Below are 27274 nucleotides of genomic sequence, written 5' to 3' on the forward strand. Positions count from 1 at the left end.
AGACCCAGAAAGAAATTTCTCAACAAATAGGCTGTTCCCAGAGTGCTGTATCAAGGCACCTCAATGGTAAGTCTGTTGGAAGGAAACAATGTGGCAGAAAACACTGTACAACGAGAAGAGGTGACCGGACCCTGAGGAAGATTGTGGAGAAGGACCGATTCCAGACCTTGGGGAACCTGAGGAAGCAGTGGACTGAGTCTGGTGTGGAAACATCCAGAGCCACCGTGCACAGGCGTGTGCAGGAAATGGGCTACAGGTGCCGCATTCCCCAGGTAAAGCCACTTTTGAACCATAAACAGCGGCAGAAGCGCCTGACCTGCGCTACAGAGAAGCAGCACTGGACTGTTGCTAAGTGGTCCCAAGTACTTTTTTCTGATGAAAGCAAATTTTGCATGTCATTCGGAAATCAAGGTGCCGGAGTCTGGAGGAAGACTGGGGAGAAGGAAATGCCAAAATGCCTGAAGTCCAGTGTCAAGTACCCACAGTCAGTGATGGTGTGGGGTGCCATGTCAGCTGCTGGTGTTGGTCCACTGTGTTTCATCAAGGGCAGGGTCAATGCAGCTAGCTATCAGGAGATTTTGGAGCACTTCATGCTTCCATCGGCTGAAATGCTTTATGGAGATGAAGATTTCATTTTTCAGCACGACCTGGCACCTGCTCACAGTGCCAAAACCACTGGTAAATGGTTTACTGACCATGGTATTACTGTGCTCAATTGGCCTGCCAACTCTCCTGACCTGAACCCCATAGAGAATCTGTGGGATATTGTGAAGAGAAAGTTGAGAGACGCAAGACCCAACACTCTGGATGAGCTTAAGGCCGCTATTGAAGCATCCTGGGCCTCCATAACATCTCAGCAGTGTCACAGGCTGATTGCCTCCATGCCACGCCGCATTGAAGCAGTCATTTCTGCCAAAGGATTCCCGACCAAGTATTGAGTGCATAACTGAACATTATTATTTGATGGTTTTTTTGTTTGTTATTAAAAAGCACTTTTATTTGATTGGACGGGTGAAATATGCTAATTTATTGAGACAGGTTTTTTGGGTTATCAGGAGTTGTATGCCAAAATCATCAGTATTAAAACAATAAAAGACCTGACAAATTTCAGTTGGTGGATAATGAATCTATAATATATGAAAGTTTAATTGTAATCATTACATTATGGTAAATAATGAAATTTAACACTATATGCTAATTTTTTGAGAAGGACCTGTATGGGTCTCGTGCTGTATGGAGCATTATATGGAGCCCATTATTCTGTATGGAGCAATATATGGGGTCCATTATTCTGTATGGAGCGCCATATGGAGCTCATTATTCTATACGGAGCAATATATGGGACTCATACTGTATGGAGCAATATATGGGGCTCATTATACTGTATGATGCAATATATGGGGCTCAGTATACTGTAGGCATAATGTATGGAGCTCATTATACTGAATGGAGCAATATATGGGGTTCATTATACTGTATGTAGGATTATGTGGTGCTCATAATACTGTATGGAGGACTATGTGGTGCCCATAATACTATATGGATTCGCTGGTTTCTGAGCTATTGTATAATTTACAATAGAAGTCACTCATGTAATGTAAGAAGTACGGTAAGTGAAATCTTTGGCATTGCAAGATACCTATATTTCTCTGACGTATCTGTGAATCGTGGTATGTGTTAAAGGTGCTCACTGAGGCTCTTTTGCCCGGGGCACTTGAAAACCTGGAGCAGACCCTGATGCTTCTCCTCTGACAATTGTTACATTTCTTGAGCTGTGTTTATTAAGTCTGGTTGCATAAGCGAATATCATGTTTTGTTTTGTTTTTTTAAAGATGCTGCTGAAGACAGAAAAATTGTCAGCAAGATCTGAACGACTTAGTGCTGGTCTACTGGTGAGGACTTTGCTGCATCATTTCCACAACAGATCACAATGTGTGAACATACCCAGATACAGATCCAACTGGCAGTTACTGTTCATTAATGTCACTCCATTGATAGCAATAGGGGACGCAGGACTGTGGGACGTTCCACAGCAGTCCCAATGGGTAGAAAAAATAACAGCCAACCATGCATCCTAAGATGGCATTGGCAAAAGCTGTGGAGCGGATTTTATAAACATTTATTGTCATTATGATTTAAAAAGAGAAAACACAGTAGTTTGACAATAAATGGCTTCACCCAACCACTAACCATGAGTGGAGAAAAATTTTTGGTGCTATCGTTCATATTCTCTGAAAAAAGGCCAAGAAAGCAAAAATTATTTTGGGGTATGTAAACTTTTGAGCACAACTGTATATGGCAATTGGAGCACTCGATAGGACCATGGGGTACTCGGGCTGGGTCCGGCGGTACTTAAATGGGTTGTCACGGAGGAGGTGACCCGGTCGGTGGCCCTGGGCATCCAACACAGGATAAGGAGACACAGGACTGGATCTCAGGAGAGCAAGGAAAACAACCAAGTCAGGAAGCAAGGTAACAACAAGGTAAACGTGCGGCCAAGAACACTTGGAATCACAAATGATCATCAGGCACAAGGGAGAGGAAGGAGCCGATTAATAAAGGAGCGCTGCGCGGTACTTCCGGGTGGGAGTCCTCCAAGGTGATAGAGAGGACAGGAAGAAAGTGCCAGAAGAGAGTTTAGAAGTGGGCGCGCGCAGTACTGAACCTGGCGTGCGCGCGCACCTGACAAGCAACAGAAGCCGGGAGCGAGCGCAGAGGAAAATTTTCTGCAGCTGAGGAGATGCGCCGGGACGCCGAGGACACGTGAGTATGACAGGGCGCGGGAAGTGGCAGCGGCATGACAGTATCCGCGTCTTTACGCCCCCCTTTTTTAAGGCTAGAAAGGAACCTAGCTAAAGTTCGAGGAGCCTGAATGTTTGCCAGAGGCTCCCAGTACCTCTCCTCAGGACCGAAACCCTTCCAGTCGACCAAAAACAAAGTTCCTCCTCTAAGTTTTTTCGTGGCCAGAATGTCCTTAACCTCAAAGACATCATCCGCAGAAATAGGCGAGGGCGAACAGAAAGTCGAGGTATGAAACTGATTAAAAACCACTGGCTTAAGAAGAGACACATGAAAGGAATTAGGAATATGAAGAGAGGCAGGTAACTTAAGCTTGTAAGAAACATTATTAATGCGAGTCAAATCCTCAAAAGGACCAATGTAGCGAGGACCCAGCTTATTCGAAGGAATTTTAAGATGGATAAATTTAGAAGAAAGCCAGACCTTATCCCCAGGATGATATACAGGAGAATCGAGACACCTTTTATCCGCAAGTCTTTTCATCCTCTGCTGAGCTAATTCGAGAGCGGACTTGGTCTCCTGCCAGACCCTGGAGAACTCTGTAGACAGAAGATCAGCCGCTGGCACAGCAGAGACAGGAGGAACCGGTAGAGGAAAACCAGGATGGTGACCATAGACGATAAAAAATGGAGACTTGGTAGAAGCTTCGCTGGTATGGTTATTATAGGCAAATTCGGCCCACGGTAGTAAGTCAGACCAATCATCATGATGAGCATTGGTGAAATGACGGAGATAAGTCACCAAAATCTGATTAGTATGCTCCACTTGGCCGTTGGTCTGCGGATGGTAGGCCGAAGAGAAGTCAAGCGAGATGTTCATCGACTTACAAAGAGATCTCCAGAATCGAGCGGTGAACTGGACTCCTCGATCAGAAACAATATGTTGAGGTAGACCATGAATACGAAAAATATGATGGACAAAAATTTTCCCCAATTCAGGAGCTGAAGGTAAACCAGGTAGGGCAATGAAATGAGAAGGACCTGGAGAGAGCGTCGGCCTTGAAGTTTTTATTATCAGGCTGGAAGTGAAGCTCAAAGTCGAACCGAGCGAAGAACAAGGCCCACCTGGCCTGACGGGGATTTAGTCTGTGCGCAGAACGAATGTATGCCAAATTTTTATGGTCCGTATAGATTACAAAGGGATGTAAAGCTCCCACCAACAAATACCTCCATTCCTCCAGTGCCAATCTGATGGCCAAAAGTTCTCTGTCGCCGATAGAATACTTCTTTTCAGAAGAGGAGAAGATCTTGGAGAAGGAGCCACAGGGAGCAAGGCGACCAGAAGAGGACCTCTGAGAAAGCACAGCTCCGGCTCCGATAGCAGAGGCATCAAATTCAAGGACGAAGGGTTTATTAGCTTCAGGGCGGTGGAGTATAGGAGCAGAAGTAAATGCTTGTTTGAGAGACTGGAAGCCTCTTTGGCCTCTGCTGGCCAATGGTGAGGGTTAGCACCCTTTGGTATCAAAGAGGAGATGGGAGCAGACAACGAAGAAAAGTGAGGAATAAACTGCCGATAGTAATTCGCGAATCCTAGAAATCGCTGAATTGCCTTCACCCCAAACGGACGCGGCCAGTTGAGCACGGCAGAAACCTTTCCCGGATCCATACGTAAACTAGCATCAGAGATGACAAAACCCAAGAATGGCAGAGACGACTGTTCAAAGGCGCACTTCTCAAGTTTTGCGTACAGACGATTCTCTCTTAGACGCAGAAGTAATTGCCGAACATCTCTCCTATGAGAAGGCAGATCTGGTGAAAACAAAATAATATCGTCCAAGTACACCACTACACAGGTGTAGAGTAGATCCCGAAAAATATCATTCACCAACTCTTGCAAGACTGCGGGTGCATTGCAAAAACCGAAGGGCATAACAAAATACTCGTAATGACCCTCTCTGGTGTTAAAGGCAGTCTTCCACTCGTCTCCCGAGGGGATACGGATCAAATTATCGGCCCCTCTGAGATCCAGTTTAGTGAAGATTCGTGCTCCTCGCAGATGATCGAAGAGTTCAGGAATGAGAGGAAGTGGATACTTGTTTTTATTTGTGATATTATTGAGGCCACGGTAGTCAATGCAGGGACGAAGAGAACCATCCTTCTTCTTGACGAAGAAAAAGCCAGCTCCTGCAGGTGAGGAGGATTTCCGAATAAAGCCTCTGGCCAAGTTCTCTTGGACATATTCTGACATGGCTTGAGTGTCGGTAGGAGACAGAGGGTAGATACGACCTCTGGGAGGAGTAGAACCAGGAACAAGGTCAATCGGACAATCATGGGCGATGCGGTGGTAGAATCTCCTCCTCCTTCTTGTCAAAGTCGTCCAAAAAAGAGTAATAAGCCGAAGGTAGGTTCGCTGATTCCGGAGCTGGCTGAGAGGGACTTGCAGGCTTGACGGAAAGCAGGCACCTATTCAGACAAGACTGTCCCCAACGTAGAACGTCTCCAGTACGCCAGTCCAGAGTAGGCTCGTGATTCCTTAGCCAGGGAAGTCCCAAAAGAAACGAATGAGACAGAGAGGGCAGAACATAAAAAGCCAACTTCTCTCGATGTAGAGCTCCAATTTGAAGTTCAACTTCCTCTGTGACCAAGTTGATGGACTCCCGCAAAGGCTGACCATCGACAGAAGCTATTTACCTAGGAGTCTCCAAGGGTCTGACAGGAATCCCAAGTCTACTAGCAAGCTCTAGTTGAACAAAATTCCCAGCCGCACCCGAATCAACATAAGCCTCCAGAGAGAAGCGACTGGAACCCAAGTGCAATAAAACAGACAGAATCAGAGGTGGAGAGGAATCATAGCTACCTAGGGTGGCCTCTCTTACCTGTCCTAGGCGGAGGTGTTTCCCGGCTTCTGGGGACAGGAGTGCAGAAGATGAGAGGCACTGCCGCAATAAAAGCAAAGACCATGTGCGAGTCTCTCCTTGTGGCATTGTTCGGCGGACTTGAGGCGATCTACCTGCATGGGCTCAGGAGGAGAAGGAGAAGAAACTGAAGCGGTTTGGGAGAAAGAAGCACCACGTGTAGCAGAGGACAAACGAAGAGGTCTTCTCTCTCTGACCAATTCGCGAGAACGCTCCTGGAAGCGCAAATCTATGCGAGTCGCCAAGGAAATAACATCATCCAAAGAAGTGGGCGTGTCTCGCCCTGCCAGCTCATCCTTAATCCGGGACGATAGACCTCGCCAAAACGCTCCAACCAAAGCCTCATTGTTCCAACCTAGATCTGAGGACAGCGTACGGAAACGGATAGCGTACTGACCTACGGAAAGAGTACCCTGGTGGAGGTTGAAGAGGGACTCTGTGGTAGAGACCAGACGGCCGGGTTCATCAAATACCTTGCGGAAGGTATCTAAGAAGGGAATGAGTTGGGAGACCAAAGGATCGTCTCGCTCCCAGAGGGGATTCACCCAGGCCAAAGCCTCACCCTCCAAATGGGAAACCACAAAAGCTACCTTAGCTCGATCGGTAGGGTATAGTAGCGGAGACAATTCAAAATGTAATTGACACTGGTTAAGAAACCTGCGATATAATTTAGGATCCCCACCATACCAAGGGGGCCTGGCTAGATGGGGCGAGGGTTACAGAGCGGGCGCCTGGATAGGAGTAGAGGCGGCATTCTGGAGAGAGAGAAGCCGGTTATCCACAGAGGCCATATAATTCAAAATATGAGACTGAGTGTCCCGCTGTTGGCTAAGCTCCTGCTGAAGGGTAGCCAACTGAGAAGTGTTACCAGGATCAGTAGACTGCGAGACGAGACTCCATGTTTTTTAGAAAGGACAAGATCTTAGTCTGGTTCTCCCGTAAACAAAGTAATTCCTTTTGAGTAGCAGAGACACCAGCGGGGTCCATGGCCTGATGATACTGTGAGGATTCTATAGAAAAAACGAAAGCGGCAGCGGTATGACAGAAGGGAAGTGGAAAATAAAGTCTATGGGGGACAATTCATGATGCCACCTGTGGTTTTCAACCAGAATGGCCGACGCTGCTTAAAGGGACCGCTGGGGCAGATGGTAACGCAGCAAGGATGGCTCTGCTCCCCACAGGTGGAGCGGGGCCCCAGGGCTACCGGTGCAGTTGGTAAGGGATCATAATTGGTGGGGTGCAGAACTGAGGGTACAGGAAATAATTGGAGGACACAGGGATTGCAGTTTCCTTTACCTTTTACTGGTGAATTGCAGGTGCAGTCTGGGGCACAAGTTACAGGTGTGGATGGGGTTCGGGTGGCCTGGGAGTAACTTGGGATCCACCTAGGCACCCCAGGAGTTCAGGTACCATAGTGGTATTGCCTTCCTCTCTGGGAGGGTAATGCCATGCCTGGAGACAGGAGGAATCCCTTTGGCAGGTAACCTTACATGCAACACATTCTGACTCCAGGCCAGAAGGGGGAGCTCTACATCCGACTTGAGGGGAGCTGCGTTCTCTGGTCGGGAGGAGGAGTCAGTTGCTAGGCAGTTGCTAGACAGTTGACAGTTGGTAGCTGACAGTGAAGGAGCACAGAAGGACTTAGGAGCTATAAAAGGGCTGCGACTGGGCCTTTCTAAGCTGAGCACAGAAACCGGGCACCGGGAGCCTGAGGATGTGAGGAACTACAGGTCCCACGGCAGAACCGGAGGGCAGGAAACTAAAAGGGACTTGCCCACATAATACTTGAGGTACAGCAGCAATCAGAGTCCGGAGTCAACGTGGACAGAGACCCCAAAGAGATGGCTCAAGTTGCCTGCCGTGCAGGTACTGTCCCTGGACAGGGGAAGAAAGAGAACCTTGTTAGACAGCAACAGGCAGCAAGGGACTACAGACCAGCGCATAGTGGAAGGCTCCCAAACTGACCTGTCAAGGGGATTTCTACTTGTTTTCAGGCTGCCTGGACTCCATCCACACCTGTTGCCGGTACCCTGGAATGAGGCTGCTTAACATTAGTAAACCAGGTAAAGATTGCAACCCTGTGTCCTCCATTTATTTGCCGGAATTCACCATCCCTGCCAAATACACCGGGAGCCCTGGGGACACCGCTTCACCAGTGGGAAGTGACACCATCTTTACTGGAACACCATCGCCCACAGAGGACCACTTTAAGCAATGTCGGTCACCTCTGACTGAGAACCACAGGTGGCATCACGAACTCTCACTATTTTCACAACCCCTTTAAAGACCGTGCCTTTTACTTGGGCGCCTATGGCCACAGACCGGGTCACTTCCACCATGACCACCCCTTTAATTGAGACCGGAACCGGTACAGAGTACCCCACTGCCCTGACGGGCGACTCACCAGGTGGGTTCGGAGGCCTTCCTTTTGCGCTGTATTCACTGTCCCTTGCTGCCGGAAGCTTTACACAAGTTCCTCTCAGTATCTGTTACTCCTAACCTGTATGGTTGACAGCATGAGCCTTTCATGGGCACTGTATTCTCACTGGCAGCCCCAGGCTCCTGACCTGCTCTGGTGCCTCCAGGTGTCAGATGGGCCAGGAGACCTACAATCTCCTGACCTCCGGATCTAGTTACTGGGCCTTTAGCAACCACGGACTCCTGTGTCCAGTTCCTTTTGCGCTTTATCCTGGGAAGAGCTCAGTCACAGCTCCACTCCCAGTCTCTCTCCTCACATCCTTCCTCTCCCTTCACTATCTCACACTTCACTCACTAACCACGTCTCCAGACCAGAACTTATAGGGAAATTCCCCAGAAACAGGGTTTAGAGCTCCCCCTTCTGGTCTGGAGTCAGGAAGGTGTTGTATGATTGTGTTACCTGCCAAGGGGATCCCTCCTTATTTCCAGGCATAACATCACCTCCCCCCCCCCCCCCCCCCCGTGAGGAAGGCAATGCCATTGTGGCAACCGGACTCCAGGGGTGCCACACAATGACCATAGAGGGAGCCCGGCTGAACATATGACAGACATTTGTCACAGCGCGACAAAACAAAATAACTAACCAGAGCAACAGGAGGCCAGCTACAGCATATTGTTTTCACAGTACCGCCATACCTCCAATGCACAGTATAATGATCCCACAGTAGCATCATCCCCCCACACAGGACAGTGTTCCCACAGGACTGCTATCCCCCACTATCTAATGTTCCCACAGTACTGTCCCCTACACACACAATATGGTACCTTCTACCACGCCAACTACCCCATGGCTAATTAATAAATACTCACTTAGCCCATTCTTGGTGCAAATACTAATGATCCCATGATCCCAGGACTTATGAGATATTTTCCACACAATAGTTGGATAGACAGGGGCATATCATCCATAGCGGCAGCCCACGTGGAGACACAGTGTTCACACCATGCAGAATAGGATGGACCATTATTTTGGTCAATAAAAAGTAAAAACTAATGACACCAGTCTTGTTTTGCTCTGGCATCGACATGAACTTAAATCTGTGGTGACACTATATATGAAAAAAAAAAAAGCTCAGAAAATCTATCAGCCAGAGGCAGTCAGTTTTAGAAGGGGAGGCAGATGAGTTTATGAAAAATCTTCAGAGTATTATTGAGCAAATTCAAACGATTTTCAACTAATTTTCATCCATTGTAGATTGTAAGCTTGCGAGCAGGGACCTCACCCCTAATGTCACTGTTTAAATTGTCTTAACTTGTATTGAATTTATTGTCTGTACATGTCCCCGCTTAATTGTAAAGTGCTGTGGAATATGTTGGCGCAATATAAATAAACATTATTATTATTATTATACTGGCCTCTTCTTCCCCATCAACACAATTTCAGCGATATCCACATTCCCATAATGGTGAAACCATTGCTTATAATAGTGAATGAGGTAGGCGAAAGCTCCTGATCCACCAATCAGCCTTTGCTCGTGAGTCTGAGACACTGTGCACTGCAGGTACAATGACGTCACTACATCACACCTGTAGTATGGAGCCTCAGTACTCACACTGTACAGACTGGAGCAGCGCAACTCGGGAATGGGGTTGGTTGAGTAGTATCTCTCAGGGGCTGTAGCGACACATCTTGACTCTTATGGTCCCCATAGGGAATCATGGGCCTTCCCATAATGATTTTCTGGAGTGTTGCAGCTTGTAATAACAGTTATGTACTGCCACATGTAACCGGAAAGTTCCTGACTCTGCATAATGCAGAAGCAGCATTCATAAAGTGTTGTGCCTGCTATCTTATATACTTCTCATCAAGTTTTTGTTAAGTAAAGAAAAGTTTATTTTCGGACTTTGTTCTCCCTCATTCATCTCCATACAATCTTGTCTGGGCCTGCCAAGTACAGCGGCAGGGTGCGGTCTGGGGATTCTGGAGATTTGACTATTTTGTTTTTCCTTTTGAGGTCAGGAGACCCTGTTACAGCTATTACTGTGGGACCTGTGATTTCTATCTACACCACTGTTTATAGGATAATAGAGTATAATAAAGTTGTTATGGACGTGACCTAACTGTAACTCTGTTTTCCATATAGTGACGGATATTTCTTGTTGCTAAAACTGTGATATTTTTTTTCACTTTACATTTTTTTTTTAAACTTTTTTAAACACCTCTGATTAGTGGGATCATAAAACATACATGCCTGATTGCTTCGGAGATGCACTGTACTACTGTAGTGCCGTGTATCATCACTGCCTGTCAGTGTAACACTAACGGCCCCATACACATGAGATAAGTGTTTCCCTGAACGATCATTTGGCAGACTGCTATCTCTCCCGACTCCCCTATACACACAAATATTCCAGCTCTCCTGTGGTCTATATGAGACCGTTGCTTCCAGACTCCTCTAGTGGAGGATTATCTACAGCAGGGGTAGGGCCATTTATGGCCCTCGATAACCTTTTATCAGGCCCCCGAGCAGATTCTAAGGGACCACATTCTTGGGCTGGGAAGTGTATTTTGATTACAACCAGCTCATTAATTTCTTCTTGCTCTGTTAGCACTCACATGCAGTGTTCACTACTGAACACTGAAGGGCATGCAATGAAAGATTACGTCCTTACACCAGTGCCAGAGTCAGGATGTACTTTGTGGGCAGAGTTTCTATGGCCCCTGAAGGATGGTATAAATATCCAAATGGCCCTTGGCAGAAAAAAAGAGTCCCCACCCCTGATCTACAGGAAGGACAAACGGATTAGCCTCTGAAATTCAGGATGCCAGATCTTTCTCTGCCCTGATATCATCTGTCGGGGGCCGCCAAATATATTATATAGTCGACCAAACCCTCAAATTCAGTGCGTTGATGTAACTTTAGTCTAATGTGTATGGTGGCGTTAAAAGGTAATTTATTGTCTGTCTGTCTGCTATCTCATCCTTCTTTGCTAGATTTCTAAAACTTAACATGGACAAAGCAGAATTCATCATTTTTTCCTCATCTCACTCAACCCCCTCAACAGACCTATCAATCAAAGTCAGTGGCTGCTCACTCTCCCCAGTCTCACATACTCGCTTCTTCAGGGGGTTAATCCTTGACTCTGATCTCTCATTCAAATCATATGTCCAAGTCGTTTCCACTTGCTGCCAACTCCAGCTCAAAAATATTTCCCGTATACGCACATTCCTTAATCAAGAATCTGCAAAAACAATAGTGTGTATCTCCCGCCTTGACTACTGCAGCCTCCTGCTTTCTGGACTCGATTCTAACACTCTCACACCCCTCCAATCTATCCTAAACTCTGCTGCCCAACCAATCAGCCTGTCCCCCTGCTATTCTTCGGCCTCTCCTCTCTGTCAGTCCCTTCACTGGATCCCCATTGCCCAGAAACTCCAGTTCAAAACCATAACCATGGCATACAAAGCCATTCATAACATGCCTCCATACATCTGTGACCTCGTCTCCTGATACTTACCTGCACGTAACCTCCAATCCTCAAAAGATCTCCTTCTCTACTCCCCTCTTATCTCCTCTTCCCACAATTGCATACAATATTTTTCCCGTGCATCCCCCCTACTCTGGAACTCCCTACCACAACATATCAGACTCTTGTCTACCATCGAAACCTTCAAAAGGAATCTGAAGACCTACCGCTACTGACAATTGTAGAACCTGCAGTAACCCTCGCTCCACCAAACCGCTGTACAATCAGCTCTACCCTCACCTACTGTATCCTCACCCATCCCTTGTAGACTGTGAGCCACCTAGTGCAGGGTCCTCTCTCCTCCTGTACCAGTTTCACATGTAAAGCACAATGGAATCAATGGCGCTATAATAATAAATAATAATAATTGGACACTGCATATGGCCCGGACTAATAGACCTTCTTATATTGCAGGCCCAGACACCATTATTAGGCATGTAAGTATCGTAGTAACTAGGCCGCCCTATACTATCGAGTACTTGGGGGAGGAGGGCATGCAGCCGAACTCTGTCACACCTTCTTAGGCTACTTTCACACTAGCGTCGTGCACTGCACGTCGCTATGCGTCGTTTTGTAGAAAAAACGCATCCTGCAAAAGTGCTTGCAGGATGCGTTTTTTCTCCATAGACTTGCATTAGCAACGCAGTGCTACGCATTGCCACACGTCGCAACCGTCGTGCGACGGTTGCATCGTGTTGCGTCGGTCCGTCGCCACCAAAAAACGTTGCATGTAACGTTTTTTGGTGCATCGTGACCGTCTTTTCCGCCCCCGCCTCCCCGCACATCACAATGGGGCAGCGAATGCGTTGAAAAACAGCTTCCGCTGCCCCCGTTGTGCGGCGCTTTCACTGCTTGCGTCGGTACGTCGCAACGACGCAATTCGTCGTGCGTCGTACGACGCTAGTGTGAAAAGTAGCCTTAGTCCTCTTTCACACTTCCGTCTTTCAGCTCCCATCACAATCCGTCGATGCAGAGATCCTGCATTTTCTCATAGACTTTTATTAGTGACGGATTGTGACGGATGGCCGTTATAGTTTTCATCGCCTCAGTTGCATGATTTACGGCTTCCAGAAAAGGTGAATACATACCGTGTTTCCCCGATAGTAAGACAGCGTCTTACTTTCTTTTACCACTCAAAAGTCCCACTATGTCTTACTATCGGGGGGGTGTCTTACATTGAAAAAAAAACCTGTGTGGTCGCTGGAGAGCTGTCACACAGACAGCTCTCCAGCGACCAACTATGCAAAGTCCCCTGGTAACCAGGGTAAACATCGGGTTACTAAGCGCAGGGCCGCGCTTAGTAACCCGATGTTTACCCTGGTTACCAGTGTAAATGTAAAAAACAAAAAGTGAGGTGTCATATCTTGTTTTTTCCAGAGGTGATTTTGGAGTTTTTGGGCTGTCAGAAAGATACTGTTGACTTCCATCTCCGAGGGCGCTCCAGTGCAGGCTGCAGTAGGCCGGCTCTGGCGGCGGGTCCATGCGGGGTGGAGTAGATGAAGCTGGCCGCTGCTTGCTGCTCCGGAGCGCACAGTCCGTGCGGGGGATGGTGCACCGGGCCGGGGGAGGACAGGACGTGCAGGTATCCGCCGCCCCCTGCGCCAACCACAGCGCCGCCCCCGGCCACGAACCCCCCGGAGAAGCTGGAGCATTTGTCGGGGAGCAGCAGCTGGTCGTGCCCGAGGTGGCTTCCCTTTCTCATGGTACGGAGCCGCCGCCTTCTCCGCTCTCCTCCTTGTGACCCCAGTAATCCGCACTGCCCGGCCTGCACCCTACAAATAGCCGGGGCTGCAGTTAGAGCAGGTGCTGAGGTGAGCTCGTCGGAGGGCTATCGAGCACCGGGGGAGGCGGATTGTACGGATGTGTGTGCTCGGGCCCCAGCTCCGACCTCCCTGCCACCGCCGCGGCTGAAAAATGGCTCCAGGAAGCTGACAATGAATGAAGGGATGTGGTTTACGCGCGAAGGTCGGAGCTGGGGCCCGAGCACACACAGCCGTACAATCCGCCTCACAAGGAGGAGAGCGGAGAAGGCGGCGGCTCCGTACCATGAGAAAGGGAAGCCACCTCGGGCATGACCAGCTGCTGCTCTCCGACAAATGCTCCAGCTTCTCCGGGGGGTTCGTGGCCGGGGGCGGCGCTGTGGTTGGCGCAGGGGGCGGTGAATACCTGCACGTCCTGTCCTCCCCTGGCCCGGTGCACCATCCCCCGCACGGACTGTGCGCTCCGGAGTAGCAAGCAGCGGCCAGCTTCATCTACTCCACCCCGCATGGACCCGCCGCCAGAGCCGGCCTACTGCAGCCTGCACTGGAGCGCCCTCGGAGATGGAAGTCAACAGTATCTTTCTGACAGCCCAAAAACTCCAAAATCACCTCTGGAAAAAACAAGATATGACACCTCACTTTTTTTTTTTTTTTTTACATTTACACTGGTAACCAGGGTAAACATCGGGTAACTAAACGCGGCCCTGCGCTTAGTAACCCGATGTTTACCCTGGTTACCAGTGAAGCCTTAGCTGAATTGTCTGCATCCCGCAGTTAATGCAGCAAAAGGTATCGGTACGGCTTATATTTTTCCAACATGCAGTACTATGTCTTACTTTTGGGGGTGCGTCTTACATTAGCCGACCCCGCTAAAACCCCCACTACGTCTTACTATCGGGGGTGTCTTACTATCGGGGAAACACGGTAGGTGGAATGCCTGTTTGTTAGGGAATTCCCACATGTATTCAGCGTATCTGGAAGCCGTAAATCATGCAACTGAGGCGATGAAAACTAAATCTCCAAGCAATAACAAATACTCGGAGGTCACCCGAGCATGCTCGGGAAAACCCGAGCAACGAGTACACTCGCTCATCACTAATTTTAATCTCGGTTTTTTTTTCTGGTGTTTTTCTTGTAATGTAGGAAAGTCTAAGGCCAGAAATAAACCCCATAAAACACTGTACATGGAGACTTTAGGATCAGATCATTTCTGTCCTCGGTGTTTGTGGAAACAAAAAATCTTTTATAAAAGCCTCAAACTTCTGTGTGTGAATCAGACATGAGATCTAACGTGATAGAAGATTACAGTGTGGGGAAGACGGGAAACATTTATATAGACCATTGTTTCCCAAACTCCAGTCCTCACGGACCCCACGGGTCATGTTTTCAGGATTTCCTTAGTATTTCGCAAGTAGTGGGAGTATCATCAAGGCATCAGGAATTGTCTCACCTGTGCTGTGCTATGGAAATCCTGAAAACATGACCCGTGGGGTCCGTGAGGACTTGAGTTTGGGAAACACTGATATAGACGGTCGGTGGTGATGGAGTCAGTGACGAGCTCTGGCCAAATATGTTTCTAGAGCTGAAGTAAAAGATAAAGATGTCATCCTCATCATGAAGTAGTTATTTCTCATGTCAGGTGTAATGAATATCTCCTGCTAATGGCGATTCCAGAGTCGGTAAATGAGACAAGAATTAGCGTTATGGAAGATGAGTCTATGAGAAACGTATTCAGCTGCCAAGTCCGAGGAAGAAACTGCTTGATGTCTGTGGCCTAAAATATATAGGTTTTATTAGTAGATGTAAAGAAGAAAACTAAATACTGGAAAATAATAAATCTACTCATATGTTTACCTTATTATCTCCAGTAATTGTATTATTACAGATTTTTATGATGTTACATCGACTCATCTTCTCTTTCAGATCTCTAAAATATCAAATCCTGTCAGTGAAGATCTTCTATGCAAAAGAATTTTCCTGATTTACCCATCAAAGATGGATATGGACAGAGACAAGATGGCAGAGAAAATATTACACCTCACCCTAGAGATCCTCTCTCGGCTTACTGGAGAGGTGAGAGATTCTGATGATGTCTCATTACATCATTCTTATCTATGAGGCTAACACATAGACAGAGCTGGAGAGGTGAGGACTCTGGAAATGTCTGTAGTGAGATTTATTAATGTGTCTCTCCATAACCAGGATTACACAATAGTGAAGAAGACCTCTAGTGAGCGGTGTCAGGCCCCTGTGTCTGAAAGATGGGGAAGACCACTAAGCCCAATCAAAGGACCTTCACCTTACCCCCTGTTACATGAGGACATCAATGACCAGAAGATCCTAGAGCCCACCTACAAGATGATTGAGCTGCTGACTGGAGAGGTGACACTGCTGGGAATGCTGGGACATTATACAGGGAGGAAGGGATCTGGGGAATGATGGTATCATTGTATGTGTCAGGTTCCTATAAGGTGTCAGGATGTCACCATCTATTTGTCCATGGAGGAGTGGGAGTATTTAGAAGGACACAAATATCTGTTCAAGGACATCATGATGGAGGTTCTTCAGCCCCTCACATCACCAGGTAATAGACAGGACTAAATAGACACCCCCTATAATTATCTGTATGTAAAGATTGAATTCAGTCCGTGTTTGTGTTTCCTCCAGATCTATCCAGTAAGGGGACAAAACCAGAGATATGTCCCCATCATATTCTTCCACAGGACTGTAAACAAGAAAATCCCAATGTTCCTCAGGATCATCAGGTAGATAGAGTGAAGGTGTCATGAGATGTCCACTATGATATGTAAACGGCTGTGAAGGTCTTGTGCTCAGTCTTGGTTTATCCACCTGTATTATAAAGTTATGGCCGAAACTGTTGGCACTGTTGAAATTGTTCCAGAAAATGAAGTATTTCTCCCAGAAAATTATTGCAATTACACGTTTTGATATACACTTCTATTTCCTTTGTATGTATTGAAACAGCACAAAAAAAAGAGAAAAAAATGGCAAATTTTATATAATTTCTCACAAAAAAACCCAAAATGAGCTGGGCAAAATTGTTTGCACCCTCAACTTAATATTTGCATGTACACCCTTTGGAATAAATAACTGCAAACAATCACTTCCTATAACCATCAACAAGCTTTTTACAACTCTCAACTGGAGTTTTGGACCACTATTCTGTTGCAACCTGCTACAGGTCTCAATATTTGAAGGGTGCCTTCTCCCAACAGCAATTTTAAGATCTGTCCACAGGTGTTAAATTGTATTTAGACTGGAACTCATAGCTGGCTACTTCAGAACTCTCCAGGGCTTTGTTTCCATCTATTTCTGGGGTCTTGCTGAAGTATGTTTGGGGTCATTGTCCTGCTGAAAGACCTATAACCTAGGATTCAACCCAGCTTTCTGACACTTGGCACTAGATTGCAATCCAAAATAATTTGGTAATCTTCAGATTCCACGGTGGCTTGCTCACAGTCAAAAAATCCAGTGCAGAGACCCCAAAACATCTTTGAACCTCCACCATATTTCACTGGAGGTACTGTGTTCTTTTCTTTGTAGGCCCCATTCAGATTGTGGCAAACAGTAGAATGATGTGCTTTGCCAAAAAGCTCTACCTTTGTCTCATCTATCCACAAGACTCTTTCCCAGAAGGATTTTGGCTTACTCATGTACATTTTGGCAAACTGCAGTCTAGCTTTTTTATGTATCTGTCTCAGCAGTTGGGTCCTCCTGTGTCTCATGCCTTAACATTTAATTTCATTAAAATGTTGACCGATAGTTCTCACTGACACTGATTCACCTTGAGCCTGCAGGACAGCTTGAATTTTTTGGGAACTTGATGGGGGCTGCTTATCCACCATCCGGACTGTCTTGCTTTGCAACTTTTCATTAATTTTTCTCTGCTGACCATGTACAGGGAGATTAGCTACATCACCATGGGTTGTAAACTTCTTGATTTATGTTGCACACCATGGACAAAGGAACATCAAAATCTCTGGAGATGGATTTGTAGCTTTTATATTGTTGATATTTTTCAACAATTTTGATTCTCAAGTCCTCACACTGTTCTCTTCTTCTGTTCTCCATATTTAGTGTGGCACACAAAGACACACAATGCAAAGATTATGTCAACTTCTCACATTTTTATCTAGTTTCAGGTGTAATTTTAATATTGGCCACACCTTTTACTTGCCACAGGTAAGATTAAATGAGCATCACATGCTTGAAACAAAGTTATTTACCCGCAATTTTAGAAAGGTGCCAACAATTTTGTCCTGCCCATTTTTGGGGGTTTGTGTGAAATTATATCAAATTTGCCTTTTTCTCTCTTTTTTTTGTGTTGTTCCAAAAAAACCACAAAAGAAATGAACTTGTGTATACCAAAACATGTGTTTTTTTTTTTAATCATGTATTTTTTATTAAAGCATATGAAACGCCAATAACACAGTCCGATACCATTTCCAGACAAATACCCTACTTTAGATACATGACCTGATAATACATTTTCATTTTACTAAACAACACCCTTACCCCTTAACCAACCCCCCTCCCCCTCCCCCCAATCTCTTGCCCATTATCCAATACAACCATCTAACAACATCACCTCTTGAGAAGTCCCCCCAGAATCAACTAACCAAAACATGTGTAGTTGCAATAATTTTCTGGGACAAAGACTTCATTTTCTGGAACAATTTCCAAGGTGCCAACACTTTCGGCCATGACTGTATGTTTTATACTTGTGTAATAGGAACAGTGGAGATGGCAGGATTAGAGCTGATCATAGATGTGACTTCTCCATCTGTGACTTTTATAATATTTGTTTCAGGGTGAAGGTCTGACCCATATTAAAACTACAGAGACATATGTGAGGGGTGATGAGCCATGTAAAGAGGAGATTCCTACAGATAACCACCTAGGTGAGTAGTAACCACTAAATGCAGAGGAATCACAGATTCTTCCCAGTCACTGGCTGTGGCTGCTTTATCGATCATGTAGTCCGTCCGTATCACAATCGTGCGATCAACATTTTATCTCTAGTAACCCAATTAGATTCAATGCGAGGCAAAACCAAATGCATAGACAACACCTTAAGGGTTCACAAAAAGCTTCCCAAACAGACAAAATTAGGGATGCCAGGAAAAGTGGCATCAATTTCCTCAGAGTAGAAATATTATAATAGGCCTCTGACATACCTTCCACCACAAGCAACCCACCAGATGGAGACCTAACTTGGAGTCTCAACATTTCAAAAAATTGTTTGTAAAATCAGCAGGAGTACCAAATGCAAGCACAGAAGACACCACAAAGATGGCACAGACTGCAAAAACGCGAGATCAGTACATGACACTAAAAACTACACCATTGCCTAGTTTGCTCAATCTGCGACTGGGGTGCAAAAGTCATCGGAGATCCATGACTTGTTCATTTTAATGAAAGTTTTTTGCGGTCTACTCTTCAAGGGGGCATCTGGATGCGATTATCCATCAGGACACCACCAGCAGCGCTAAAGACACGTTCCGAGAGAACCAGCTGGGGGGCATGACAAAACCTCCAAGGCATGACATGCAAGCTCAGGCAACTCTTCCATTTTTGAAGACCAAAATGTAAAAGGGTCCAAATTACCCCGATGACATTGATATTGAGCTACAGATACTCCTACACCATGCTCTCCAGTTGTTCACAACGTGACAGACTTGTACTCTGTTCTGCTGGTGCACCGGCTGGTCTACAAAATGTGTTAAATGACTCACAGAAATTGCTTATGCCACTTACGCTGCTGCTGCTAGTGATTTGGCGATGACACCTTGACATTCCCGAGGTTGGATTTCTACAACTGGAATGCACACGGTGTGCCTCACTGCTGTTTTGGGGGAAAACCACTTTTAAGATTGTCTACAAGTGTATTTCAATACTCCAGCATACACGCGTCCCTTTCCAGTGGGGAAAGAATCTGGCTAAATTTACTCTCATACCGTGGATCTAACTGAGTGGCAACCCAGTACTCAGCACTATTTCTAACCCTAAGAATACGGGCATCATGTTGAAGATAGTGCAGCAAGAAGGTGCTCATGTGTCAGGCACTTCCCTGAGGTCAATGTCCATGCTGTGTTGGTGGCAGGGTAACACTTAAGATTGCTTCCTTCGTCCCCTCCCGCCAACCATGGACAACAGAGAGCGTATCATTATCCTCTTCATCTCCTGTCTGTTGCGTGTCCATCAGATCGCCCTTCTCAAATTTGTCCCTCGTCTCCTGCATGTTCACTAACAGTTTGTCTGGTACCAAGAGCCCCCCTTGATCGCTGTAAGCCACCCTCCCGTGGCACACACTTGTGCAACTGTCTGGAAATTTGAGATATTGTTATCCATTCTGAATCTTCCTCTGCTTCCTTATGGTACCATCACGTCCTCGCGCAGACTATTCAAATTGTGCTCTAGTATGTAGATGACCGGAATATAGTTATGCTAATGATGGCATTATCAATGTCCATGCTGTGTTGGTGGCAGGGTAACACTTAACATTGCTTCCTTCGTCCCCTCCCGCCAACCATGGACAACAGAGAGCGTATCATTATCCTCTTCATCTCCTGTCTGTTGCGTGTCCATCAGATCGCCCTTCTCAAATTTGTCCCTCGTCTCCTGCATGTTCACTAACAGTTTGTCTGGTACCAAGAGCCCCCCTTGATCGCTGTAAGCCACCCTCCCGTGGCACACACCTGTGCAACGACAGTCTGGAAATTTGAGATATTGTTATCCATTCTGAATCTTCCTCTGCTTCCTTATGGTACCATCACGTCCTCGCGCAGACTATTCAAATTGTGCTCTAGTATGTAGATGACCGGAATATAGTTATGCTAATGACGGCATCGTCAGCGCTAACCATCTTAACAGCCATTTCAAAACTGTGCAGAGATCCTACCTGTGCCCACTCCGTAAACGGCATTTACACCACGTACGCACTGCATTGGCCCAGGCTATACAAAAGGACATACTGCACCAGAGCTCGTTGCAGCGGCTGTGGCAGCAGCGGAATTCCAGAGAGGAATTCCACCTTGTCAGAACATCGCTAATCAAATGGTTAACCGGTAGGCCAAAAGACCTCTGTAACGATGCAAGTCAAACACCTGCGGGGTGCGATCGGCGAAAGTGAGCACAGAGCTACTGTGCTTTCTGCAGCAGCACATCCATGCTGGGATAGTGGCGGAGAAATTTCTGTACCACCAGGTTGAGGATGTGAGTCATGCAAGGCATGTGTGTGAGGTTGCCACGGCATAGGGCCGCCACCAGGTTTGCACCGTTATTGCACATGGCATTCCCTGGCTCCAGCTTGGTGGAGACAGTAATTGCTCTAACTCGACCTGCATACCTGTCCACAACTGTTGAGTTGTGTGACTGCAATCTCCAAGCAATATGAATTTAAACACTGCTTGATTGCAGTGAGCCATGGCTGTGCAGTACGGAGGTGGGGTAGATTCTATCTGCAATGTTGGAACACGTGTCTGATTAAGGGAGAGGTTTAGGACACAGGTGGAGGCCCTAGAGTAGGTGGAGGAGGCAGAAGCAGTGGAGAAACTGTCGGTTACAGAAGTTTGTCCTGCAAACCTTGGGTATTCAAAGACTTGTGAAACAGCCCCTTGACCGTCTGCCCACAGCTACCAGAGTCACCTAGGGCCCAGTCAGTGAGACGTAACGCCCCTGCCCATGTGACTGGGCAACTGGTACTGGGAGACTGCGACTGCTATCAACTTTCGGAAACAGTCTGTATCCATCAGGCGGAAAGGCAGCATTTCTGTGACCAACAGATTGGAGATGGTGGAGTTCAAGCTCTTAGCTTTGCCATGCGTAGGAGGAAACATTCTTTTACGTGACCACAACTGTGAGACCGAGACATGGCTGTTGTGCTTAGAGAGGGCGAAGTGCGGAGAACAGGACAAACTGCTGGACTGTGACTGAGATGCAGGTGGAGATGTTATGGTGGATTGAGAAAGATTTGTTGTGCTAGGTGACTCAAAAGCAGCAGTCATGTCTACTAACAGCTGACCGGCTCTCACTCACCCCGACTGTGGTGGGTAAACAATTGTTGTTTCTGCTGGCGGAGACCTGTATAAGAACACTTGGAATGGTGACGGAAGAGGAAGAAGCAGCAGATGGTGTTGATGAGATGACCGGTTGTTGGCGAGGCACGCTAGTCTGCATTTTAGTGAGATTCTCACACTAAGGCATGTTGATCGCGCATGTGCCGGTTTATGTATGTAGTTGTCAAATTATTGCAATTTTTGCCTCTACTGAGCTTTTTTTTGCAAATTCGACAGATAACATGTGTTGGGTCATCCTTTGCGGTCTCAAAAAATGCCCCAGCTAGGCAACCCTTGCCGCTCCTTCAAACTGTACTTGCGACTGGTGCTGGCCACAGCCAGAGTTGGGGCTGAGGATGCAGTGCTTGTCGTGGTTGCATCACTTCGTGTCTGTATGGGAAGCTGCAATATAACCTACTCATCTTCCACCTACTCCAGCTCCTCTGCTGAGCTACTCAGCTGCGTATCTCTGGGTTCACACCAATTGGGATCTACAACCTCATAGTCATCCTCTCTGTTCTCACACTCCTCACCCTGAGAGAGACCCTCCTCTTCATCCTGCCCTGACACCACAGTACAGTCCACATGCACCTCTGGTATCTTAGTCTCATCAGGATCACCTCCACCCTTCGTGGTTAACGTCTGGTGACAAGGGTCTGAATTCTGCTCGGACCCTACTTTGTCCAGCCATGGATCCAACATGAAAAACTTTTGGGCATCAGTGCAGATGCTTTCCTCCTCTGGATTCTGCGGAGCAGACCTCTAATGCAAATGGAATACAATGTGTGAACAGCTCTTCAGAATAGCCCATCTTAGGTTCCCCACAGTCAGTTGGACGTTTGGAAATATTTGACGCGAGGGAAAACAAAAGTAATTGGGGTGCCACCTCTGAGGATTGTACTGTGTGTGATGTTAAGGTGGAGGAAGAGGAGGAGAGGCCACTTGATGCAGTGCTTGCCATCCAGTGGAGCACATGGCACTCATCTACAATCCGTACTGCTCTGTGACTGCCAAAGAAAGGGAGTCAAGTAGGCTGGCCAGTAACAGATGTCAGTGGTCTTTGGATAGGAGGAGACGGTGTTTGTTTAGTTGAGATTTCATTCACATTAACACCTAACCCATCTACACGTCGAACATCACAACCTTGCTTTTTCCCACTCATGTTGTAATGAGCCTTCTCCTCTTCTACCTTGCTGTTTCACTACCTTAAGCCGACAGCTGTCAGTTACTTGTCACTAAATCAACAATCACTGTTTATTTTCGTAGATAGTGTGCCTGAACAACACTGTTATACCTAAAGATTTTACGTGGAAATCTGGCCTTCTGATTTGAAACTGAAACACAGTTTTAGCACAAATGATTTGGAGTAGCTAATCGTGCCTAGTGACTGCAGCACTATATTAGGCCTAACAATTTTTAAGTGGAAATCTGGCCTTCTAATTTGCCACTGAAACACAGGGTTAGCACAAATGTTTTGGAGTAGCTAATGGGGCTTCCGGAGACTGCCACACAGTTTTTGCACAATCTACTTCGATGCTGGAAGATCGATTTCACACAGGATAAGTATGCTTTCTGCACCAGCACTTGCGCAGGAGCGACCTGTGCACTGTGACACTGAGCATATTGCGCCAGCAAAACAAGATGTCCGCTTTTTCTATGGCCAGGGACGACTTCGGCAACCAATCACGGAAGACCTTGTGTCATGACGTTGTGGATGGTTTCTGCACCCAGACTGGTAGCCAGAACCGACACACAAAAAGTACTGCAGTGCGCAGGCGCCGGGAAAGGTCAGAGTGGCCCGGCGCCTGCGCACTGCAGTACTTTGCTCTGCCCTCAACAGAGCAGATAAAATATGCCTGCGCAGGAGCCGTGGCAGTAAGCAAAGAAGAGGACATCATCGTATGAAGATGGGAGGCCCCGGACCGGACCGCGACGCCCATCGGACCGGACCGCTTCGGGACCGCCCTTGGGTGAGTATAATATAACCTGTTTTTCTTATCTTTCAGGTGACATTGGGGGCTTATCTACAGCATTACAGAATGCTGTAGATAAGCTCCTGATGCAGGTGACCTTAGCTTATAGGCGAATTTTGGGGTGACAGATTCCCTTTAAGGGAAGGAAAAAAAAAAAAGCGCCCGCTGCTGCTGTAACCTCTTCACATTCTCTTTTGACCTAGACACATCTCCTCCCCTCATGAAACATGTCCCCCCGCTCATCATACATCACCACTATCCGAGCCAAAGTAATAACAAAAGCAGTAGTAGAAACGCTATTATTTACCGAACTCTGACCGACTTTTGACGACTTTTACGATGAGTAAAAATGCTCTTGAAAGCAAACACGAATACGAAGGTATATATTCATGCCAAATTTGAGATAGGCAAACGTTTTCTGAACATGTTCGCTCATCTCTATACAAGGCCAGGTCCAGTCTTTCTGGCCAAACTTCGCTTTTAAGATTAACACCATTAAATGTGCAGTGGGGCCAATTGAGAATTTCTGTACAATAATAACCGTTTCCTTTTATCCTGACTTTTCAATTTTTTTTTAAAACCAACTAACTTCAAACAGGATTCTGATAAACTATACAAAAAACATTACATCTGTGCCATGATATATCTCTAACTGTTTGTGGCTGATGACTGTAATATACATTTATTCACACCTGCAGGAGATGTGTTGGCATGGCTCAAGCGCTGGTTTCATGGAATCACTCCATGTCATAAATTATGTTTTCAATCCTAAGGAATTCTGATAACTGCACAATCTATTAGGGCTAGCGGAACGCACCGAGTAAATATAAATGTTTTATTGAAGTAGATGCGTTCGCAGCCCAGGGTCCACCGTGCAGGAGAACCTGCTGCTAGTAAACGGCGGCACTATATGGTGGTATGAACTAGCTCTGTTAGTTTCACAGAGTAGCCGAGAAAGCAAAGCTCTGTGTCCTGTTTGACTTCACAGAGGCACAGGCTAACTACCCAAATGAGAGCAGTCAGTGGTCATGCATGCACACATAACTACTCGCCGGAGGTGCCAGCATTCTAGGGGCTTATTTCGGCCAGGTCCCTGAATACATACACACACAATCTCCTCGCCGGAGGTGCCAGCATTCTAGGGGCTTATTTCAGCCAGGTCCCTGAACACACACTCACATGACCACACTGGCGCAAAGCACATAACTTTAGAAAGACAATAGCGCATGGCCGTGCGGCCATGCGAGCCTTAAATAGTTGCAGCACGTACAGGACCTTCCTATGAAGACCAATGAGAGGCTGGTACAGAGCCTGCGCACCTACAGGACCTTCCTAGAAGGACCAATAGATTAGACTGCAGTATCTGAACATGTGACCCTCGATCTCCACTGAGAGATCTTACCCTGGGCATGCTCAGAACGGGAAAAGCAGGACTTAGTCCCAGAAGCGTCTGCTTGCCGCTGCCCAACACTGGCTTCAATGGCAGAAGCAGGAGAAGCAGCAGTAACTCTTTGTACAGAGTCAGCCTGAGCGAGACGCTGGGACCGACGTCTCCGCTGAGCAGGCTCCACTGCGGCAGGAGAAGAATGGGAGACCGCAGCGGAGATGGCCCGAGATTCCCCCTGTGCAGAGGGGGAAACTCGACCCCTAACACAATCTCCCCTGAAATGGGGGCACTAATACTTTCTCTACTCTTCTGGTCAGGACTCATAGTAGCTCCAATATTCCACAATAAATGAGTGCAACTCTGGTTTAGTGTTGGAGCTCTCCCCTCATACTGTATATACATTGTTCTTGGGGATGTAATAAAAAAAATTTTTTTCTGTATCTTATTTTACAGGTTCATTTAGTATGATCATTTGATTGTGGTGGGATCAGCCTGCCTCATTTATGTGAGTCTGTAACTCCTTGGTAGTCTTTAAAAAAAGGTCTCCATTGCCTCTTCCAAATGCCCGAGATTTAAATTTAAGACACCTCAGTTCTGCACTATTGTAAAAAGTTATTTTTAAATCTCTAATATTTCTTCTTGAAACTCATCTGCCAAAAATATTAGCCCTTACGACAGTTTAGATTGCGAAGATCCACCAAGCCACATACTTTAATTACTGCATAGAGGTTTCACCACTAGTTACTAATTTTTTACTGATGAAGTAAATGTAGATGTGTTATTGTCTATACTCACAGTTTGACTACAGTAGTTAGTGCCCAGAATACTATAGTTTAAACAATTCCTACAGCCAATTTTGTGTTCCTAATCAGGCCCATTTTTCAAATCTGACGTGTGTCACTTTATGTGTTGATAACTTTGGAATTCTTCACAAAGGATAACAGGAAACAAATGGACCTTACAAATTATTTTCCAACTTCTCTTGAATCCGACAATACTTAAATACGGTTGTACACTACTTTCTGGTCATATGGCAGGGTTAAGAAGGGAAAGAGCGCCATTTAGCTATTTAAATGCAGATCTTGCTGTAAGAGTTTGCAGACACAATATATTGTGAGCACTGTCCGGGGTCAACTGGCAGCTTAAAAGATGGCCACCATGAACAGACTTCTTCGTTTTCCAGATCCCAGGGATCGTCTTGCTCATAACCCTTTAACCTCTCTACATCTGGATTTGGATCTGGATTTACAGAAAGACCCCTAGGCTTGGGCCACAGTGTTACCTACTGTTCAGTGGTGTAAGATGGTGTGGAGAAGGGGGGGTCAGTGGGCGCCCCAGTCTGCTAGCTGTAAACGCGTGGACCATGGATCGTCCCACTGAACGCCCACTCTCCCTTTAACATGGGCATATTGCTACTCAGACAACACAGGATGAGAGTAAAACAGTGTGGCAATACTTTATTGAGCCACTAAGCAGGCAAATAAGACATAGAACCATCACAGCAAAATGCCCCAAAATGGTGCACCTTACAGAGTCTCATCCTTCCGCTGAGTCGCTGGGATAATAGCAGCCACTACTTCAGGTCTTCCAGGGCTGATTACTCCACCTGTGGCACGAACGCAGAGAGGAGGTAACGACAAGCGTAGGAAGATGACAGTCCATTCAGGTACAATGCCAGTTGACTGGAGGGTCACAACCTGGCTTGTCCAAATATCTCCATGGAGCCAGGCAACTAGCAGGTCCTAATCCTGGCTTTTTCCAAACATATCCATGGATTTGCAATGGTCAGTGGAGCAGATCTGTATTTTTCCCGCCGAGGTTGAGGACCCCTAAGCTCGCATCCTGTAGAATGATAAATCTGTGTCCCTCGTGATGGAGCCATGATGTTTTGGCTGCCGTCCTGTAGAGTCCCCTAGATGTTTGAATGTCTTGGCTGAATCTCTGGCTCTCTGTCTCTACAGAGGCATATAACTTCTTTTTATAAATAACAAGTGTCTTTCATCCAGTATTCACAAATAAAAGAGGAATAATGGAGATCTATTTGCATAGTTTTTCCTCCTCTAAAAAGTCAACAAACTATCTGGCCTAGACAATGTATAATTAGAATATCAGTAAATATCACTAGTCATCAAGGATAAGAGCACAATATGTTACATCAAAGGTCAACTTACAAGTCAATATTGCAGGCTTACACAAGCAAAAGTCTGTTTTCTTTACCAATCAGAAAGAAACACATTAATTAAAAAGTCTACAAATAGATAAGTCTATTCTTTCTGGCTTGCTAAAAATAGACGTCTGGTTAATTAACCCCTTAACGACCAGAGGAATTTTTGATTTAGCATTTTCATTTTTTGCTTCCCTTCTTCTCAGAGCCATAACTTTATTATTTTTGGGTCAATATGGCCATGTGAGGGCTTGTTTTTTGTACTTTTGAACGACACCATTAGTTTTAACATATCGTGTACTGTAAACCGGGA

The 27274-nt window shown here is 46.3% G+C and overlaps 1 protein-coding gene across 1 annotated transcript in view; it reads left to right on the forward strand.

Annotated features, from left to right (window-relative positions):
- Window positions 1-1722: 1722 nt before the first annotated feature.
- The window catches only part of LOC143765024 (uncharacterized), a 29540-nt gene continuing 3988 nt past the window's right edge, over window positions 1723-27274 (forward strand). Inside the window, exons 1-6 of the mRNA XM_077251251.1 lie at window positions 1723-1892; window positions 15283-15432; window positions 15562-15741; window positions 15820-15943; window positions 16027-16124; window positions 18191-18281. Coding sequence (XP_077107366.1) covers window positions 1809-1892; window positions 15283-15432; window positions 15562-15741; window positions 15820-15943; window positions 16027-16124; window positions 18191-18281 — 727 coding nt within the window. The 5' untranslated portion in view covers window positions 1723-1808. The remainder of the gene's footprint in view (window positions 1893-15282; window positions 15433-15561; window positions 15742-15819; window positions 15944-16026; window positions 16125-18190; window positions 18282-27274) is intronic.

The sequence above is a fragment of the Ranitomeya variabilis genome, chromosome 4, assembly GCF_051348905.1.
Source record: "Ranitomeya variabilis isolate aRanVar5 chromosome 4, aRanVar5.hap1, whole genome shotgun sequence".
Taxonomy (NCBI): Eukaryota; Metazoa; Chordata; class Amphibia; order Anura; family Dendrobatidae; genus Ranitomeya; species Ranitomeya variabilis.